We start from the raw sequence: 21,790 nt of genomic DNA on the forward strand, positions 1-21,790 counted from the left end.
TTGTTCATATTTAACTTTAGCAACTTTACAACAAACTAAACTATTTACCTTAGTGTTTATGTGTGTATTTGTGTGTGTGTTTATGCTAATCGAGCCAATGTTTCCCTCCATCTTTCCAGATACGTCACAAGTTAATTGAGAAGGAGCTTTGACTACCGTGACAAGTTAAGTAGAGGGAGTGGAACCATTGTCTTTCAAATCGGCTGTCAGCGTGTTTTCCCTGTCAGCACTTTGACTCGCTACCTGCCTGGTTAATCATCGAGCCACTCCAAGGCGCAGGCTGCTGGAGGTGTGTGCCCCCCCCCATCATAGGCACAACAGGGCAAAATCTGATTGACAGATTAGCAAGCACTAGCGCTTTTTTAAAGAAAGATGGGGAAAAACATTGCAGGGAGGAGTGACTGAAATTGAAGGGGACCTGGAAAGGAAGTGAGAGGTCAAGGAGGAGTGTATTTGAGTGGGTGGGTAGCTAGGATGGAGGAATGCTGGGTAACAGGTCCTCTCCCATATATCCGTTTGTTGATGGTTGTAAACATGCAGGCTTTGATGCCTGGATTTGAATATGTGGATAGTTTTTGTGTGACAGTGGAAGTGACAAAAAGATGAAAGCTTCTGCACACATGGAAACTTTGCGTTGGAATCAAGCACAGATCTGTCCAGAGTGACAATTTTCTTTTGGGGATACTTGCATGAAAAGGGGAAACGCAGAGTGACAGTTTTCATAAGTAAGAATCCATGTGAAAGGAAAACTGCCTTGGATGTTGATGTTGCTTCGTTTAGTGTTTCCCCCCACAAATAGGGCTGTGCATGCTCTCGTCTTCTCCCCCTTCTTTGATTCCCTCACACGCACCCGTTGAGGTTTGATTTCAAATGGAAAAATTAATGGGAGAATAATAGCCTTGGGTCTTGTTCTCTTTCATACACATCTTAGTTGGTCTTCGGGGAGATTTTTAGAGGAGGGGGGTCTTTATAGGGGTAAGTCACTTTCCTTGCTCTGGTATTCATGTACATTTACACACAGAACACACACCTGGGATGTTTTCAGTATAATTTAGTTTTGCACTTGGCCCAACTTTTGAAAATCCCAGTGCGGAATGATAAATTAAAAAAGGAAACTACGATTGCTATTTCCCTGTATGAATAAATCAATGGGCTTCATATTTATTTTCATTTTCAGGAGAACGTTTCTGCAAAAACGCTGATATTCAATCAAGATTTAAAGCCAAGTTCCCATTTGCAGATTTTGGTTCTTCTCCAAATGATTTGACAGCACAGGAGGAATCCACTAATGAAGTTGCACTTAATTTTAGAAAAGTACACATAGTGTTTTTGAGACTACCTCCGTTGTTCTTGTAGTTCTGAGTGCCTCAAGCATTATAATAGGAGGAGCCGGACTCTAGAGGGAACAAAAACCCACATTTACAAGATGTGCAAGTTTCACTTAAGCTGATACAGGGCCAAATTGGTTGCAGGCATTATTAAATCAAAGTTAAGACTCGGTGCTCTTAGGCTAGCGACAGGAGTGTGCATGTGTGGCTGGGATAGGGGGTTGGTTATTAGGAGTTTGTAAGCGGAAGATGAGTTGGTGTAGAACCAGTATTGATGTCGGGAAGCCCACTGGCATCTTCTGTTCAAACATTTGAGAGCACCGACCTGCCGAAGCTGCAGTGCCCAGGCGGCAGGATTCCAGGTCTTCCTGTTTCTCCTGACTTTGAGGAATTTTTCGGTTAGCAAACTCCCTTTGCTCTCCTTTCATGCCCTGTTCCTCATCACAGAGACCTGACTCAGCAAAACTTGAGAGATAGACCAGGAGAGGAAACTTTCCAGGCATTCAGAAGTTCACATCTTTCATTGCCCGGAAAATTATTAGTGCATAGATAGGTTACAGGAATATGTGGTTTTATGGAGGGCTGCACGGTGACGCAGGGGTTAGTGCTCTCAAATCATAGCAAGAAGGCCTTGGTTTGAACTCTGGCAGGGACCTTTCTGTGTGGAGTTTGGGTGTTCTCCCCGTGCATTTTCTCTGGGAACTCCGACTTTCTCCCACAGTCCAAAAACAATGTTTTATGTGTTAATTGGTAGTTCTGAAGTGTTTCAAAGTGTGCATGGGTGTTTGTGAGGGAGTAATAGTGTGTCCTGCAACAGACTGGAGACCTATCCAGGGTGTACCCTGCCTTTTCCCAACAGTAGCCAGGATAGACTCAGACAACCTTGTGACCCCGAAAGGGATGTAGCTGGTTAAAAAATGGATGAAGATTTGAGGACAATAACTTTTCAATTCAATTTTTAATCGTATAGCCCAATTAGACAACACAGTTGACTCAACGGCTGATAATTCACACTGATAATTGCCCACAATCATTAAATCAATAACAAAATATAAACAATAGCTGATTGCTAAACTAAATTAAACAGATTGAATTAAACTGTGCCTCCCTGCCCTTAGACTCTCATTCTTGGTAAGGAAAAAACTCATAGAAAAATAAAAAAAAACAGATTTGGGGAAAAAATATACAGGAAATAAACTGCTTGGTCCTCACCAATTCAGGGATTCAGAAAATTCCACTACAGACAAATACTACATGACAGATTGTAAAGCACAGATTGAGTTGTGGATTTGTAAATGTTGTACAAATGTACAATAATGTTTATTAACCAAGAATAAGTTGGATACAGTGAGTCAAAGCTGTGTGCAGCTATGTTTCTGTGACTTAACTTGGACATGCTTTGCATGACTCAGTTATTTTACAGAGTGCTATTAGTAAATACAACTGATGTAAAGCTCAGAACCTGCATAGTTTCAAAATGAAATACATTGATAAAAATACCAAGAAAAAAATATCATGTGAACTTAATAAATGGTAATCACTAACAACAAAAACTTAAAAAACAACCCAAAGTTTTGCTACTTTACTGGTCTATGACACTTAAGAGTATGAACAGACATTTAGGGGAAAAGGAGATAAGCAATGATAAAGCAGTCATTGCTAAACATCTGTCTGGTGAGATTTTGAGGTAATTCCCCTGACAATCTTTATCCATAAATCAACTAAATAAAAAGATATAAAAAGAAGAGAAACACTAAAAGTTGGCAGTAAAGTATAGCTGTGTATAGTAAAGTATATATCAATTCAATTCAATTTGATTTATGTAGCCCAATATCAGAAAACAATTGCCCCATTGGGCTTCATCAAACCAACATCAGACTCCAGAGACCTTGTCTAGCATATAAAGCTTTTTTAAAAATACATTAAAAATGGAAATCTGAATAAATGATCTTTTTGGCTGATTGATTTTGTCAGATTGTTTTGTTTAAACTTAGTATTTAAACTTGAATATCTTTAAACATTATAAAAATGTATTCCCCAATACTTTTCTTAAAGGAGAAATTGGTGATTTGGAAAATATACATAAATACCTTAAAATTGTATTAAGGAAGATTATGCAAACAATGGAATCATATGTTGTAATAAATCATTTAAGACTTTATCTCAGATTTAAACAATGATCCTACGTCAAGTTTTCTGCTTATATTATCTCATGAGGAAAGTTTTTCTTGGATTCACAGAATCGGTTTTCTTTTAGAAGCAGATAAAAATGATTATCTGCTTTTTCTGTCTCAAAATTATCAAATAGGTAATAAAATTAAATAAATAAAAAATTCTGACTTTTTTTTTGTACTGCTTAGATTTATGTACGTTTTTATTTCTTTTTTTAATTCAGATATTTTTTGTCCCACAACTTGTGCAATCTTTAAACTTTTCATGTCAAAATCTCATTCAGAGGCAAAAACAAACACTTTTATTGACGCAATATTTGAACCATCACTCCTACAGGTAGACTTTCAATACAATCAATAAAAACAAAAAAATGAGTGCAAAAATGTACAAATCAGAGTGACGGTATGACACAATTATTCCAAAACAAACCAGCATCTCTGTTTCTCCCTTCGTGCCTTTGGGTGCATGTTGCATTAATTGTTGCCTTCTCAGTGCCTGAAGACTGTGCACGCCATTATACCACTCAGATCAAAGGAACCAAACTCTGAACTTTATAAAAATTTCATTCATTGTGTTCAACTCCCCCTCCTCCCCACCTTGAATCCCCTCTATTTTAAGCTGTGCCACCAAACAAGACAAGAAAGACTTTTTCTGCCATGTTTTTCGACGCTACTTCCTTCCTGCCCAGAAGCATTCAAGTATCTCGTTAGTTCTCTCACAGCCAGCATCCATCCTCCATCTGCCAGAAGCAAAACCCTGATTTAGGGAAGGATAAAGATACTTAATCTATAGAATATAAAGGTGCATCTGAGTGCATAGGTGTTGGGAGCTGACACCATGAAGATTGGTCGGTGAGATTTTTTTTTTTTTTCCTTTTGCAGCAGCGATGGATGATACAAGAGGCTCTGAATGGGAAAAGATGAGAGGATTTTCCTTCCCAGTGGACGAAGCAAACTGAAGAGCTGAAGTTTCATCAGAAAGTTAGCGAATGCAAATGTGAAGGTACCTACCCTGTTTGGGAGAAAAAAAAGAAAAATCACTCAAAGCTTTAAAGAAATCCTTTTATGGGACTACTTTCTCTCAGAACGTATTTTTCATTTGACCGCGACAGCTCAGCAAAATCAGAATTTTCTATGCAGTTTCCTTTTTTAACTGCTTTCTTTCACCAACACACACAAACCGGGCGGTCATCCATCAGCAGCAAGTGTTGTTTCTCCCCCCACATGTCTCATACACACAGGTATAAATCACTGCGCCTGATTTCCGGGGCCAGGGTTTAAATAATTAAAGAGCTTTAATTTATCAGGATTTAGCACCAGTTGACAGTGGGGCTGACAAAAGAGAATGAGAGATAGATTGAAAAAGGGAAAAAATGCATCATTATACTATAGAAACATACAAAATTGGTACACATTTTAATATGAAAGAAGGCTTAAAGTCTACGATAAAGTGGAGACAACAAAATAAGAAAGGAATGAAATATCAAACTTCATAATCTGTTATAAATTTTAACTTCCTGCATGTTGTAGAGAATTCCAAGCCAGAGGAAAAAAAAGGCTGTGTTAAAGATTTGATCTCAAACAACAATGTTAGAACCCAAAACTCAAAACTAAAGAAGTTACATTTAATAAGAACCAAATAATTAAGTTGAACCACAAAAGAAAAAAAGAAAAAAAAATGAAAAAGATTAATACGCGTGTTTCTCCTATGGAAAGTCACATGATGAATTTAAACAAAAAAAAAACAATAAAAAATCTTAATCAACACGAAAACTAAGATCATAAATGGCAAACTTACTCTCCTTTGCAATTATAGATGAAATATGTGAATGGTGATGTGCCCTCATCTACTGCTTTTCTGAGACACACAAGTCTACGAAAGTCGCCATTACTTAACACTTCTGACATTTTATAATTCTGCATTTGAATGAAACCAAAGGGTCAAAGAAAAATACAAACTGAACTGACTTTGTGTTCTCTTGTGCTTCGCAATAGACACAAGAGAGGTGCTTCAGAGGACACCAGTAAATTCAAGAGAACTGTATAACTCTACTGCCCTCATGTGGCAATAAACGTGTAAATAAAGCTTTCAACAAATAAAAAAAAAGCATTTCTTCTCCCCCTTTCAGCTTTAGTTCCCGTAGATAAATGTTTAGCCTTGTGAATGTTGAAGTCAGAAAAATCTCTAATAGACGACAAAATGACAAAAGCACAGGATTACAATGAAACAAAGCAACATTTCTGGCTGTTCAATCCACCTTATTTATTCTTTCCAGATGATTAGAAAAAAAAATAACACAAACTCTCACACAAAAACACAGAAATGAAAAAGTGTTTCTTTTAGCAGAATTAACCTACACAGAAACAACCAGACGATCCGTCTTTTCTCTCGTGAGAGCTCACATGCACAGATACTCTGTGGTAGAATAGTCCTGTATATATATTGTTATTTGACACCCTAACTGAGTACACCTTGTTGTTTATTGTCAAAAAAGCCATCTAGTGGTCAAATTATTTTGTCACATGAACTGACAGCAGGGAGTTAACTGGATATTACAACATTGGAAGCTTCTGATTATATGACACCAGGTCATTACCCAACAAGAGATGTAAAGAAGATATTCAACAAACTATCAAGTCTACAAGCTCAACGGGGAGATTAGCAGACCAAAAAACACAACGTCACTCCTAAAAACAAACTGGATGATATATTCTTACTCTCAACAAAGCCTACTTTTTGAATATTAAACCTACAGGTTCAGAGATACAACACCAGTTCCTTATGAAAATAATTATAGCATTTGAGTGCCTCAATCCTTAAGATAGTAAGCGATGATACAGTGTCTTGTTGCGTCTTTTAAAGACAATCTGCTCCACGTCTATTGTGATTGTTCTTGACACTTCAGTTGTCCATAAGAGAGCGCTGTAAAGCCTGCTGCATCATTGTTTGCTCGTCTGTAGAGTAGTCCTAAAGAGAGAGAGAAAAAAAAACAGTGAGTGAGGATAAAAGAAATAGTTCATAGAACTAAATACAAACAAGCTTATACTTACAACAAATGTCTCATAAGAGAAAGTGTGCCTGAGCTTTAGATGTTGAAAGAAGTCCGCGCTCCTGTAGTTAGGGTCTCCCCAGGGCATCGAGGCACAGATAGGGCACACCTAAACAAAGTGAAACCAAAAATTCCCCCATTGAAATGTTACTTAACCACTGATTAAAAAAATAAACAACTGATAAGGAGATGTATGAAATGAACTGGATTCTTTACCACTTGGCGTGTGTCTCGAGCGTGATGGCTCGTGCAATGTTCAACCAGCCCGTCCTGGTCAAGGTTCTGGCAGTTGCAGTAAGGACAGGTAAATGTGTAACGATTTGGCACTGGACTGTAGGAGAAAGAGAAATTACTTGAACTGGATACGTGACTTCTGCTCAGCTAAAGTTGAATGCAGGAGCAAAATGTGTGTATAAAAACCTGAGTTGTGTCCGAATTCTTTCACTACGTATCACTTAGTGGACTATATAGTGCGTTTGGCATTTTGTAGATCTATCCGAGTGTCCATGAAATTTCCCACAAGTCTATGCATTAGAGACTACAATGTTTTGCGTTTCGGATGAATTGCAATTAGCATAATTTTTATTATTATCTATTTTTTATTTAAAACTAAAAATATTAAGATTTTAGTCTGTAGAAAGCAAAAATTTCCATTCCGTCTCGCTAAAGCTCAAGACTTACTGGAACTGGCCAGACCAGTAGTTTACAAGATAAGACCGCCTTGCTCACACACCCAAAATAAAAAAAAATAGAAAAAACAACATAGTTTCCTTATAAACAAGGAAACTACAAGTTTTTAAAAAATGAATTGTACTTTTGCATTTGAGGAATGCACCTAAAATTCAACCTTTTTGGTAAAACTTTGATAAAAACCTAGATCATACACCTCGTGTTTTCTTGTTAGTCTTCCATTATGAAAACAGGCCAAGATACTTCCAAATAAATTCTGAAATACAGTCAACTGACCCTAAAACAGCTTTTTGTTATGTAATGCTCCATATGCCAGATGCCTCAAGGCCAGAAAACAAACATCAGCTCAAGGCAAAGTTAACATTAGAATCTATTTTTGTATGTAATGTAATTTAAAATATCATTTCTACGTGTAACTATTCAGGCACATCTCGTCTCTTATACAGCATATTGATAAATAACATTTGTTGTCATACCCTCTGAGGATCACTGATTAAATCCCATTTGAACTCTAACATGTTTCTATAATCACCTCAATCGCATAAAGAGCCTGCTTGGATTGATCTCTTTAACGGTTGCCCAATACCATTGGCAAACATTTTAGTATTTGCTCATGTCACCTTCAGCATGTTAGGAAGTCATAACCAATGTTTGTATCACCTGTTCCCACTGACTAAACTTGGTTTCTCCCTCGTGTGCATTTCCACTTCTACAACACTTCAACTGTGGCGTTGAGGCTGGCGTCCCTCAATTCAGCCTCACCCAGACGTCAAATCCACTGAGCTCCTCTCTCAACTGATCTTTGATGCTTCCACAGGGAATGGAGCACCTCCAGTTCTGTGTAAAGTGCTTATTCAAACATTTACCTTGTGCTCAGCAATGAATTTTCATGCCCTCATTTCATTGTTTTTTATTGCAACCGTTTTACTCTGCCATTACAGAGGCAACACAATCAACAGCACTTAAGGTCATCACTTAGTTCTATCTGTTCTTCACTTTTCTGTCATTACACTTCCCAGTGTAGGCAGATAATCAGATCTCACAGTGTGCAACAAAAACACAACCCCCCTCTTCTTTTGTTTAATAAACCAACAATCTAGGGCCTATAGACCTTTAAACAAGCCGCCAGACAATGATTATTATGACGGAGCTATTTTTGCTGCTGGATATCAATAGTAAGGTATGTCAAAGTGCAGTAAAACCACAGGCCCTATAAGCAGGTGTTTACATTTATTCTGGTGTATTATGTTTTTATCTCTGTTTGTACTACTCCACATCCCCAACCAAAATGCACCAACTTCCTCCAAAGTCAAGTGTGTTGTGAGGAGTTTCAAAAGCCCCTACTTGTTTCTCCTCAACAATTGGGTCCTCTGACGTTATTATCATTCTGATTCACAGCTCTGTTACATCTACAACAAGGGAAGTCTAAAGCTTCTTCATACATTTAGATTCGTAATCAGAGACTGGATTTAAAACTTGTGATGAATAAAACAGGTTTGTGAGGATGAGGCACATGCTTTTCATTCTAACAGAGCTGGAATATGTTTTACAGCTCGATCCTCCACTGTCACTTCTACACCAAGATAAATGAACAAAACTATTCAAATATGAACTCCCCTTTTCTATGATGGAGATAAAACCATTTTCACATAGGACATCTGTGTCCTGCACACATGGTGGTGAGCATTCAACCTCTGGTGATGGTTATGGACTTAAAAACACTTAAGGAAAGGGGTTAAATTCCCACGTACAAATGAACATCAGTAGAAGGGAAAGTAGCTTCCTCCGAATGCCTGTATGTAAACATAAGTAATTACCTTTCATAACCTGTGCTAAAAGCATAGCAGCAAAAATGATCTCCCAATTATTAAAGCTGCGCCATCATAGTTGTTTGAGCATCCAATGTATTTATATTTATGATGCTATCTTTGTTGGATTGTTGTCATCTATTTTTCTCTGTGTTATAATTCCACATATACTTATAAAAAAACGTTATTGTTCTATATATGACAATAGCCTGATCTCTTTGATTTTGTTGTGCCTCACCTCACAGCAGGAGGCTGGCTTTGGACACTTGTCCTCACCCCTTCCTCAATATAGTCCTGGTATTTTGAACAGTTAGCTGTGTGAATCCTCATCTGAGACAGACCAATCTTATGGGAAAGAAGAAGATAACTTAGTTAAGTATTGTTAGGTGAAACCTTGTGGTTAATCATATGTAACAGTTGGCTCATACCTGAACTCCACATCCCTTACAGGGTGCAATTGATGACTGGATGAGGGCTTCTAGATCAACTGCTTTGGTCCACGGGCCCACGGTGGCCCTACATACCGCACATACGGGCTTTTGAGGGCGCAAACACTCATGCAAACAACTGTGACAGAATCTGTAAGGAGTTTGAAATATATATATGTCAATAAAGTGACAAACATGTAAATAAAACACATAAAAATATAAAGTATGCGTTTGGAATTATTTAATAGACCCACACGGCTCTCAAATACTATTATTTTGACTTTTGCTTCCTGTCAATTCGGTGGAAATCCCCACCTCAAGGGGGCGCAGGGACTTGTAGTCCGCCACAATATTCTTACGAGTAACTGCAAAACATAACGAACTACATTTCCCAACTAAAGCCTATTCTTTGATGTAAACAAAACTGAAACTGATTTACCAAGCTAGAACAGGTTTTGCCAAACATATACGCAGAAAAAATTAGCATTAATGCATTTCTGCTCATAATGAATCTGCGAGTATCACCGTTTTTATCTGGTAATGCCAAAATGGGCTGAAAGATCAAGCATTTCCCGTCATTGTTTTTAACTCGTATCGTTTCATCGATGGTGCTGAGCCCCAGTAAAGGGGAGGGTGGTCGAAATAAGCCGAAATACTTACGTATGTCCACATTGTGTTCTGACAGGTCTCTCGAAGATTTCGAGGCAAACTGGACACATAAAATCTGACACATCGCCGCTGCCGTCAGCAGCGGTGTCTCTCTGTTGTGCAGCGCTAAATCCTCCGCGCACCGCCATTTCTATTTCTTTTCTTCACTGCATTAGTTCCAAGCAACCCTTCCCATAGCAACGTCACCGGGTTTTGGTTATTTTTTTACGGTGCGGGGCGGAGCTACCGCTGCACGTACGAGTAGAGGCTGCTGCTGCTCAGTGCTCGTCTGCTTTTATTTATTACGTCGGACAGTGCAGCAGTTGGCTGAAACTTGAGGTCTAAACCGGGAAGTTTCTGGAAAAGAGTACTTTCAACAGAGAATATAATGTGTCATTCTTTTCACTTCATGGGTGGCAATTTAGAGCATTTTATGCGTCTATATTTAGGTGTAGGTGATCAAATAATGTAACCTCGTATGGCCATAAAAATAACTTATTAATGTTTAGCCTCGGATTGAACCAGTAAATATTTTACTAGCATAATTAAACATTGCTATACATAAAAATATTTGACCTTTGAACTACTGTTATTAAAATCACCAACTTCCTTACTGAGGGGGAATTACTTACTGTAAAAAGACAAAAGTTTGTAATGATCCAGACCTGGGTGGGTTAATTTTTAATGGTTGATTATTTAACTTTATGGTTTATTATGTGCATTTCCGCATTGGTTGTATGACTGTTAGTGGGCTCTGAACCCCCTCCCTTTACACGTGGGCCCCTAGTGGTCATGAACTGTCAAGACTTTGCGCATGCGTACTCCGCCAATAATGAATTTTCAACAGCTGAGGAGGCGTAACTAGCAATGGTTAGCACTTATAAAAAGGTAAGAAAAAGATTTGGTTGGGTTTCTGGTTTAGTTTTGACTTGTAACACAGACAGTATCGTAATAACATGTTTGTTCATAAGAAAAAATGCTTGTTAATGTGTCTGGTTGGGTAATTTTCTCTTATAGCGCGGAATAGCTCAGTGTAGCAATGGAACGCCCTGCTAGCTAGAGTCACTTGCTAGCTAGCCATCTGCGCTTTAATGGGCGTTCACTGCTTGGCTTATGCCCACTTGGGGGGCCAGTGCCAGTTTGATTTAAGATGTCGAAAGTCTTTGAGAACATGTTCTACACCCGGGTATGATCGTTTTACCCCAGCCTTGTTAATTAACGAGGCTGGTTTAACTGATGCGCAGTGAAAAAGCATGCTAGCTCGCTGTATGGATATCCACTGCCTGACCAAAAACTGGAACAGTCACCCGTTTTACCAGGAAACGACGTCCAGTTTCCTGGATCTCTGGTATTAAAACCTGAAATCGCGTTTTAACTGGTCGCTTGTTAGCTTAATTTATCCGTTTTATGTCCCGCCATAATTATGATATTGTAGGTTATGTGTGGACACGTTAACGGAGAGGGGGCAGTGTCCAAAATGCCAATCTCTATTATATATTTCCCCCCTATTTATTGAATATCGTTTGGCATTAATGTACCCGTTTTATGATTGTGAGTGACATTAAGGAACCCACACAAAACCCTAAATCTGCCTCAGATTAGTGATGCCTTATTTCTCTTAGAAAATCAGAATAATTAGTTTTGCAGAGTTTAGTGCTCGTTGGGATATGTTATTGTTGAATTTATTATTTTCTTATAACATGACTTTATGACCTTGTGTTTTAAATTACATGTTTCTATTTCTGTCCTTTTGATTTTTTCATTAGAACGGCTCCGAAGCATCATTTCACCAACAAAACGTCTTCTAAATGAGGAGCTCTGCACATGCAACACCCAAATCTAACCGATTCTGCTCATCCTGAACTGACTTCACTTCTATGGGAAAGTCAAGTCTCAAGCTTTTACCAGAGATGGTTGTAAGAAGGCATCCATGCAGATTGCAGCCTGGCTACAGCAAGTGAGAACACCAGTCACCTGCCTTTCTATTTTAGAGGAGATACGCTGGAGTGGACTCAAATCTAGATCTTCCCTCATCTCCCAAAATACATTATAAGTGACCAAGTTCCAATCTGTACAGGAAATTATGGTGACTAAAAATGGTGCTTAAATGTGGCATCCCAGTGCAGAGTGTGCTTAAATGGGGAGGGGGGGCTCTCTCAGAAAATTGTAAAAGCTGACTGAAAGTCTGCTTCTGACAATGGATGCCAAGTTGAAAGAAGATCTGTTTCGGAGGTATGTGACTGCACTGGAGAAACGTCTGGAGGAGGGGGGTGAATACACGGGGACCGGAACTACATCGGACGGAGACCAAAGTAGACAGAAGGACAAGGAGGCCCTACTTTCCACAGCAACGGCTCTGCTTGGCGCCTACCAGCCAGATCCTGGACAGAGGTTTCGCATGGTGCGTTTCTATGAGATCGTGGATAATTCGCTTCACTGCCAGAGAGGAGGCAGTCTCAAGAGCCTCGAGAGAGCGTTTCACACCCTGGAAACCATCTGCACCAATCTCTTGCTCTTCCCTTGGAAAAAGGAGTTCAGATGTATAAAGGTGAGTTTTATTTGTGTTATGTGTAAGAGAAGTATAGAGCTCCACACCTAACATTAAGATCCCAGTAGTATGTATTTACATATTATTACCAAGTTTTTGTTTCTACACAATGAGAGAGATGTGCAGGATTTGAACAGGATAAGCGTTCAAAGATTATTTACAACTGAAATACATTTTTGGGGAAAAAAAAAATAAAGTGCAGAGTTTATAGCCATCTGAAAACTAATATGTTGTACAAAAAAGTTGTGTTTTTAGAAAATTAAAGGGAGTGCTGCATTTTATTTTTTATTTATTTTTTCTTCCTTTTTTTAGGAGACAGTAATGCAGATTAAACGTTTTCTCTTTCAGACCTTCACTGGCCCATACGTCTACCATCTGCAATCTGTCATTTCTGATGCAGAACTCCGGACTTTGATGCGTACCATCGGATATGCCTGTGATCATAATTCGCAGTTCCATTTGCAGGAGCATCCTGGGGGCTCAAATCATCTACGCCAATTAGCATTTGAGCTCTTCTTGGCTCAGGCAGAGTGTCGTCTTCTGGGAGAGGTGGTGGCTTTGGCTCGCGGTTCAGCTTCAGAACTGGAGGCCCTGGAACTCCGCAGAGGGAGCAGAGACGATGCGGCTGGCTGTGCCGAGGCGCTCCGTAGACGTGACAGCCTCGGGGCAGACATGGCTCGGCTGTCTGTGCGACCGCTGGATATAGAAAGACCTCACGCCCATCACTTGAGGCGAGGAAGCCGACCCTCCAAATCTGTGGATGTTACAGATGGGGCTGGGCACTGGCACCCAGCTGTGAGCAAGCCGGTTTTGAAGGCCTCGCTGAGCTTAAGGAAGGAGCCTCTGTTTGTGGATGCAGAGGAAGATATGAAGGACGAGATCATCAGGCCCAGTACCTCGGCATCTTTTTTCTCCGTTGCAGCTCCACCTTCTTATAGCCCCATTGCTGACTTTTTCCCAGTTCAGTCACCTCCCCCAGCTGATCCCTACACATCATACCATCTGTCCTCATTGGATGAAATCGATTTGTATACAGAGAGGGGGGTTGCCGGGACGGGTGGACGGCAAACTCCATCCAGACCTTCTTCAAGAGAACCTCGAGAAGGACGGGATGGATGGCTGCTTAAAGCTCATGGCGGTGTGAAGTGTCAGGGCTGTGGGCTGGGCTGCCCCTCAATGGCCTCCTGCCAAACATGTGACATGATTCTCTGCCCGTCCTGCCACGACCTGGACCCTTCCCCTTGCTGCGGCCTCCAGGACTACCACCCCAAATCTTCCCGCCCCCTGGATGGATACATCCCTGTGAAAGAAAAGCTCTCTGTATACTCTAACACTCAGTCTCACTCCCATCTCCATGCACACCCTCTAACATTAACCCACTCTCATACCCAGCCCCACCCTCACCCCCAGATGGTAGAGAAACCTCTGATGTCCACCAAGCTGTTTCCGAGCAAATCCATCGCTTTGACAACACCCAAAGGTGGCATCAATGAGCGGATTAGCATGGGGGGACCACGCTGTGGGTTCTGCAACAAGCCAGGTGCATCACACACCTGTGTGAATTGCTCCAAAGTATCATGTGACTCATGCATGGGCTTGTATGCAAACGATATCTGCACGCGGAAGAATCCTCAGCACAGCTTCGTGCCTAACCATCAGCTCAACTTCAAATCTGGCACCATATCTCACCTTGTGTACCGGTAAATCAGGCAGTCTGACAAATCCCCCCAACCCCTTTCCCCTCAACCTGTATTGTAGTCTTGCACTAATGCTTTAGCTTATTTTTCATGCTTTAACAGTTCATTTGCCACCTCCCCTCGAACCTGACGGTCTTTCTCTAACCCATACGTGTGCTTCTGTAGGGCTGTGGAATGCATATACTACAGAGAGCCACCTTGTCTGCCCATCGCTCTGCCTTGTACAACTTCTGGCCTTTTAAAGATTTATGTTTTGTTTTTCCCCCTGCTACCTGCTTCTGAGTGCTTATGTGATGTTTTAGTGCTTTCTAGTGTCCTTTGATTTGATCCCGCTTTGAAAAGAAAAAAAAAAGTTGAAGAATTTCATGTCATTTTTGAATGAAATCTATCTATCTGAACATAGTCAGAAATCCATTTTAAGAAAATAAGCACTGGGAGTCTATAATTCAATAGTATATATTTTTAGTCTCCATTCTCAAGCTTAAAGCAAGACTGTTAAATGGTCCTGAGATTGGTCATTAGGATGACTTGAGTGCACATCTTATTTATGTGAGTGTAGGACGGATTATGAAGGGACCCGCTGGGACAATGGTCAGATATCACATGTCCTTTTGAAGGGAAATCATGCCTTGTAAAATGAACAATGAACTGAGGTTTAAATGCTGCTTTTGACTTGATGTTCAAGAGACGTAGCGTTGATATCTTTCTTACAGTTGTATCACCCCCCTCCCCCTGTTTTTTTTTGCCTACACTCAATGAGCCTCCATGTTTTTTCGGTGTGGATATGGCCCATCAGCAGATCAGTGGTTTCCTGTATTCCTGTTCTTTGTGGGGTCACAGATAGTTTAATGTTGATCTAAAAATGGAGCATCTACAGGAATGCGTGAGCCGTTTTGATTGGTTTTAGAATGAATGAAAATTAGACCCTAACACGGTTTATGTCTACCTCATGTGACATCATCAGCTTAAAGGTGTAGTTTGAATTTATCTGAATCAACCAGCCCTTAAAAGTTCAAGAAGAAAATACTTTTTCTGCCATTGAAAGCCTATGACAAATACTTTTAGGTGAAACAATCACTTTTAGATGTTTATTTTGTGAAGTCATTTTTCCACTCCAATCATCCAATAGGTGTTTTGCATCGAAACCGCTTACAGTTTCTGTATTGTTGGGATGGCACATCCAAAAATCTGTGAAATAAGTGAGTTAAAATCAACTTTAAAAAACATTTTTTAAATATCTTTTTTTTTTATTGAACTGGATTTCATTACTGTAGGTTGTTTTGTTTTTGTCCCTTTGACAAAAGTCAGACACCACTTGTCGCACTGCAGTTAAGTCTTAACACTGACAAAGGCACAAAGCTGTTACTGTTGATGATATATTTTAAGACACTGGAATCTTTGTATCACTGAAATCTATTTGTGGAAAGGTATATATAAATATATATGAAGAACCTCTGTTGAAAAGGCTGCCCATTCAAAATTAACATGAATTTGTTCATTTAACAGGAGAGCTATTTTATATTTCATTTGATGGTCAGCAAGGGCTAACTTCAAATGACATCTCATTACCAAAATCCATCTTCTGTTACCGCTTTGTCCTGTGCGGGGTCATGTGGGTTGCTGGAGCCTATCCCAGCTACCATAGTTCAAAAGGGATACACCCTGGACAGGTTGGAAGTCCATCATTACCAAAAATGTTTAAAAGAAATAAGAAAGGTTTATTTTGACAGACAACGTGGTCTACCTTTGCCATGTTCTGTCGGGCAGGAATAACCTCCAAATGCCTTAAGCTTGTTAAGCTCTCGCATAGCATTTTATTGTATAATTTTAGTTTTATTTGTTTCTGTCATGCCATCCCCTTGACTGTTTTACCAGCCTGTAGCTTCAACATGTGTTCACCAGAGAAATAACTGAAAAAGAAATCAAAGTGATTTTAAACGTATAATTATAGCTGAGTTTAGGATAGAGCACAGCTACCGTTTGTAATGATTAAAGGATGAAGCAGTTTACATGCCCAAAAGTGCACTAAATAATTGTCGGAATTGTTTTACATTCATTTTTCTTTTAAGATGTGACCTGGACTGACGTGAATTTTATCTCTGTTGCCCCACTTCAAATCTGGAATTCTGCAGCTTCACTATTGGCTAAAAACTACAGGCAGAAATATTTGATTCTGTCTCTAATGCAGCCCTCTGTATACGTTTACTTTTCTGAGTGACTGACTCTTACTCCGATGCCCCAGTCGAAGGCTGCAACAACTTTAACCTAAACTTTTTCCATAAGTACCTTTTGGTTTGTCCTTTGTCTTGAACAGCCTCAGTGTTGCATCTTTGGTCCAGTTTCTCATTTTTAGCATGTTTTATTAAAAAAACAAGAAAGCAGTTGTTGATATTCAGCCACTTTGTTTTAATTCTCTGAGATTTTTTTGAGCCTTGTGACAAAACAAACTAAGCTAACAAGCTAATTGGGGTGTCAACATTTTTAGGGAGCTATTGGGAGACGTGCAATTGTTGATTTTCACAAAATCTTTCTAAATATTTTGATGATATATCATAGATGTATTTTTGTTGCTCTCTTGGCAAATCATACCAGCAACAAAGTTGACTTCCATGTAGTATGATGTATTGAGCCATGTTGCAAGAGTTACTATATTGCCAAATGAAGAACAACTATCTGGATGTACAATTCATGTAATATAAATCTGTGATGATGCGAACAGTTTAGCCTCGTGTTTGTTGATGTTGGCCTCTTCAGAAAGCCTTGAAAGAAAAAACCCATCCCACATACAGCTCTCTAACGATTGGTTGGGAACTTTGAAGCAGCCGCCTGGAAATGTGTTAAGTTACAACAAAGGGCTAAAATAGTCTTGAGGGCTGCTCTTTCGTTTGTGGGCGCTGCTTTTACATGCAGACAATAGACATGTTTTCGTGTGTGGACGAAACACTAAATCGAATGGTTGTCGACAGCATACAGCGAGCCATGTTCGAACTCCCACCTGAAGCACTCACATTATTGTGGAAGCCAGTTCTCCCTCTAGTTCTTAGTGTGGTTCTTGATATTAAAAGTGGTGGTGTAGCTAGGCAGCCTCGTTACCATACCCCATTTCTGTAACCTTTTCTTTTGGCATGATCTGTACAAGGCCCATACCCACATCCTGAACTTCTACCTAACTTGGCCCTGAGGACCATCGCACAATGTGTATGTGAAGGGGTATCAACCTCATTTTTTTTCAATATGTGGTCATATATGGGGGGGTGGGCAGAGAAAATTCATAAACTTGTTAATTGATAAAGAGATATGTATATTTAACTGATATTATAAAGTACTTGGCAAAAGTCAGTCACCCTTCACTTCTTACATGTTGCTTCCGAGGAGCCAGATTTTTATGCCTGTAATCTTTTAAAATGCACTATTGCAGTTGTTCTTGCTTTCTGAAGGACTGCATTTTTTTTTGACATTTTATCTGTCCTCCTTCAATCCATTTCTTGTACTCGATCATTTTAAAACAGTGTAAAAGTGGTTCTATTCCCGGTTTTCTAGTTTTTAACTATTTAAAGCTGGTTCGCCCAAGTTAATTTATCACGAGAACGCAGAAGAAGTTATTCTGAAATGGTCAGGAAGAAGAAGTGGATTGAAAACTAGAGTCGGGACAAACTTGGAAAGCCTTTCGGAGAGCCAGGAAACTACTTAAAAGATTTAGGTGAAGCAGGATACAGCGGAAGCAAAAAACAGCATAAGAAATAGGAGTGCCTATGACTTTTGCACAGTACGGACACACAAAGAGATTGAATGAAAACAGATGTAAATGAGATTTTATAAAATAATTTAGAAAATAAAATGCTAAAAAAAGTTGTATGCTCTGGTCTTCCTTTTTTTGTTTCAACAACATGCACCTCAAGGCAAAAATAATTCAATAAGAACGTTTTTTTTATTTCAGAGGAAAACTAGAAACTAAACTATTTTATACAATAATCAAGTGCTTAATTTATAAATTGTTTTTTGTCTTGTTTTGTGGGACATCTTTAATCCAATTCATATATTTTTTTATTTTTTAACATTTTGATGCACTGTATAAACTTTGATGATATACTCCTCATGAACACTAGAGGGAGACAAATACTCATTTCTAAGAGCCCAGACCCATTTTCCTTAAAATAAAAAAAATATGTTAAACTACATGGAACAAAGAACATATTTTCAATTATTTTTCTATTACACTGATGTTACCTTAAGTTCTTTCGGGGTAACTGCTAGTATAATGTCTAGTTATTTAAGAATAAAAACATACTTGCCTTAAAGTCTAACTAAAAACAAAACAAAAAAATCTTAGTACTATTTAATTATTTTTAATGCAATATTTTCACTCAAACTTATTTTATAAGTGGAGTACTGATATAGAATTAACATTAACAAATAAAACCACAAAGTCACTGTTTTTCTTTCTTTTTTTCTTTTTTTTTAAGCTAATTTAAATTTATTTTAGCTTGAAATTCTCACATAGGAGGCTGTGAAATGGCAGCTTCCTCTTTACTTTCAAAAGTCAGTTTTTGGATTTTGGTTGCTGATTCTTCGCTTTATATCTCAGCTTGGATAGCAGACAGAGTTTACAGCCACCGGAAAAGAAACGTACCTTTTGTATCTGTATAGTATCAAATAGCATTCTTGTTTTATTTTTATTTTAGTTTGTTTTATTTTTTTAATTTGATTAGATTTAAGTTTTAGAAACAACCTGTGTTAAACTCGCTGACAAAAAACATTATTCTCTGTTTATTTTTTTAAATAAACATTGGATATTGTAAAAAAGATATTGACACATCCTTTCTTTCTGACCTAATTATAATTCCACTCTTTAGTTCAACCTTGGCTTAATCAATACTGCCACCCTGTGGTCGGAGTAACTGTAAAGCATTCAAACAAATAACATAAATAAATGTTAATCTGGTAATTTGTTCTGTATGGTATAAACTTCTTAAAGATAAAGCAACCTGTGTTTAGGCAAAGCTTGAGTGATTTTGAGGTCAGCACTTTAAAAAATAAGAACTGCAGTCTTTACTGTCAATGCAGCTAACCCTCTTTACCTGGAGAAATAATGGACCAATGTACGCCTCAAGCAGAACTGTTAGACTGTTTGCTGCTGAGATTATCCTCAGCGGTGTGATAGCAGAGATGAACTTCAGTGAGATCTCTGCAGTGCTGGAAGTGCTGAGTGAGTGCCAGCAGAAGCCCTGCAGTATCCTCTGGGATGTGTCAGAGGTGTGCTGACTAACAGTCTTACATGCCTTGAGGGAGTCTAACGGAGAAAAGAACACATGGCATCAAATTTCTGTCAAAAATTGCGTGAGCGTAGTATAGGCTCTTGCACGGGAGCATAAGTGTCCTCGTCCTTGTAGAATCCTGCTCACGTGTGCGCCTCGTCTGCTGTTTTCTGCGTCTGTGAGGCACATCAACAGGCTGAGGAGATCCTGTAAACCCTGTTCAGCTATTGGAGGTCTATCTGCTCACCTGGAGAGGGCTTCCAAGAGATGAATAAAGCTAATCAAAAGAATCTTAGATGAGCAGATTCAGATTATGTCAAGTTGGTGATTATCTGTTGTTAAAATAACATGATGTGAAAAAAAAACTCATAGAAAATTACCAGCATAGTTTGATAGTTAGGTAATTTATTTAAAATACAGTAAATAAAAATATATACAAATTCGAAAATTAAGTAAAATGCATTTTAAATCTGTACACTGTATAAATAATTATTTTGAAACAGAAAAAGAAAATACATTACAAAAAATGACCAAATAAGATATGCAGACATTAAATTAAAAACTGCATTTTTATTACGATCGTATCGACTGACAAAAACGAGTAATAAAAATAATAGATTGTATTTATTATTGTTCTTTCAGGGTACTCGAGGTCAACCAACAACAGAAAAATAGCAGTAAACACTAAGCCAAATAACGATTACTGGGGTAAAATACATTTAAAATACACTTACGAGTATGTCAAGATAATAGCAAGTAAATTTAGACTTAGCGTTTGCATAAATACATTTCTTTCTAAATCACAGGTTTAGAATTTGTGACATGCAACAGATTTACAGACTGAAAATTGTCCAAACCAGCGAGGGAAAAAAAATCTATATTTTGCTTAAAGTTTCTTTTAAAAAAAGTTTTTGTGGCTTCATGGACATGATAGTTTCTTCTAAATAAAATGAGAAGAGTTTTAGGTTATTCTACCCATTGTCCAAAAAATAAATAAATAAAAATAGGGCAAATGTTGTGTGATAAAATATGCAATTTTTTTTAACCAAATTTGAATATGGTTTAATAAGCACTAAGATATTTGTGTTTTTGAATGAACAGTTGAATAAAGCTTTATTGATAAAGCATTTTACAGGGAACCAAAGTGCTTCACAATAATAATAAAAATGGACAAAAACAAAAATGTTAAAATTAGGTGAATTAAGAACAAAAATAAAAAATACAATAAAATTACAAAAAAAACAACAACAAACAATTAGCAATAGAATACATAAAAGACAATAAGAATGCAATTGAAAGACAATAAAATCCCACAGACTACTGAGTATTGAAAGACATTCTAAAACGGTGCGTTTTTGATATCATGTGCATTTCTGCAGAAATGTCATTCCATAACTGAAGGCTTGCAATGGTCACCCCCTTGTTTGCTCAGTCAACATGGTAAGGAGCTCCTGCAAAACAAAGTTAGACGTATATAGATACAACTGTTCCACTATTGTTACAAACAGTCCAAGTCAAGAGGGCTTCTTAAAAGACCAAATTGAAATCAGAGAATTTTATAGACTTTAATTGGCAAAAACACACTGCTCATAGAAAAATGGTCAATAACCCAGAGGGGAGGGCCGGGTGTGAAGCAATGAGATGTGTTCACGCTCTCACGAGTCTGTTTTTACGCTGCAGAGTGCACAAGAGCATGACATTTTCAGGACAGGGACAATTCCGTTCCAGTGTAAGAGCCTGCTTACTCGCACGCGATTTTTGGCAGAAATTTGACGCTATATGAACACTACTGTTCTCCTGATTAGAGATCACTAATGGCACCCAACTGAGCGTTTGCATATGTTATTCACCATCAAACGGTTAGGAAGAAGAAAGAAACCCCTCTATTAGAAAGATACCAGCTGGATCTTTTATGCGTCAAGCAATTCTGCTGGTGTGCAGATGGACTTTTTCTGAACTTTCTGGCTTCCTTTAAGGTTTCATTGGTCACTGTACATTTCATTTTTACCCTCAGTAGATTCTAAGCTCACTGGCGCATTTGCTAATCCCATCAGCTGCTTCCTCTATTGCTATAATTGTCATTCTAGGTTTAAAAACTTTTTAGCTTTCAAATTGTTGGTATAAAACTACAACAAGAAAACAAGAGTTTTGACACATGAATAAATCT

General features: G+C 38.5%; 2 protein-coding genes across 3 annotated transcripts; one reads left to right on the plus strand and one right to left on the minus strand.

Annotated features, from left to right (window-relative positions):
* Nucleotides 1-5,733: 5,733 nt before the first annotated feature.
* On the minus strand, nt 5,734-10,392 carry rnf114 (ring finger protein 114). Its single transcript, XM_024293053.2, has 6 exons — nt 10,136-10,392; nt 9,476-9,626; nt 9,286-9,392; nt 6,766-6,880; nt 6,551-6,658; nt 5,734-6,467 (listed from the first exon to the last, which is right to left on the minus strand). The coding sequence occupies exons 1-6, from the start codon at nt 10,270-10,272 to the stop codon at nt 6,402-6,404; spliced, it is 684 nt and encodes a 227-aa protein (XP_024148821.1). The 5' UTR covers nt 10,273-10,392; the 3' UTR covers nt 5,734-6,401.
* Nucleotides 10,393-10,802: 410 nt separating this feature from the next.
* spata2 (spermatogenesis associated 2) lies at nt 10,803-18,221 on the plus strand. 2 transcript variants are annotated; one of them, XM_024293303.2, is made up of 3 exons: nt 10,803-11,011; nt 11,890-12,671; nt 13,020-18,221. In XM_024293303.2, exons 2-3 carry the CDS (start codon nt 12,321-12,323, stop codon nt 14,373-14,375), a joined length of 1,707 nt encoding a protein of 568 aa, XP_024149071.1. In that variant the 5' UTR covers nt 10,803-11,011; nt 11,890-12,320; the 3' UTR covers nt 14,376-18,221. The 2 variants fall into 2 exon arrangements, with proteins under 2 accessions (XP_024149071.1, XP_024149072.1); XM_024293304.2 differs by lacking the exon at nt 10,803-11,011 and adding an exon at nt 11,051-11,471.
* The last annotated feature ends 3,569 nt before the right edge of the window (nt 18,222-21,790 follow it).

This window comes from Oryzias melastigma, linkage group LG7, assembly GCF_002922805.2.
Source record: "Oryzias melastigma strain HK-1 linkage group LG7, ASM292280v2, whole genome shotgun sequence".
In the NCBI taxonomy this organism is placed as follows: domain Eukaryota; kingdom Metazoa; phylum Chordata; class Actinopteri; order Beloniformes; family Adrianichthyidae; genus Oryzias; species Oryzias melastigma.

Excerpts from the sequence above, each read along its gene's own strand:
- rnf114 (XM_024293053.2), bottom strand. The coding sequence starts at position 10,272 with ATGGCGGTGCGCGGAGGATTTAGCGCTGCACAACAGAGAGACACCGCT. Across the intron at positions 6,881-9,285 it reads AGCCAGCCTCCTGCTGTGAG|TCCAGTGCCAAATCGTTACA; the intron begins GTGAGGCACAAC and ends TTTCTCCTACAG. Across the intron at positions 6,468-6,550 it reads TCTCTTATGAGACATTTGTT|GACTACTCTACAGACGAGCA; the intron begins GTAAGTATAAGC and ends CTCTCTCTTTAG.
- spata2 (XM_024293303.2), top strand. The coding sequence starts at position 12,321 with ATGGATGCCAAGTTGAAAGAAGATCTGTTTCGGAGGTATGTGACTGCA. Across the intron at positions 12,672-13,019 it reads AGGAGTTCAGATGTATAAAG|ACCTTCACTGGCCCATACGT; the intron begins GTGAGTTTTATT and ends TTTCTCTTTCAG.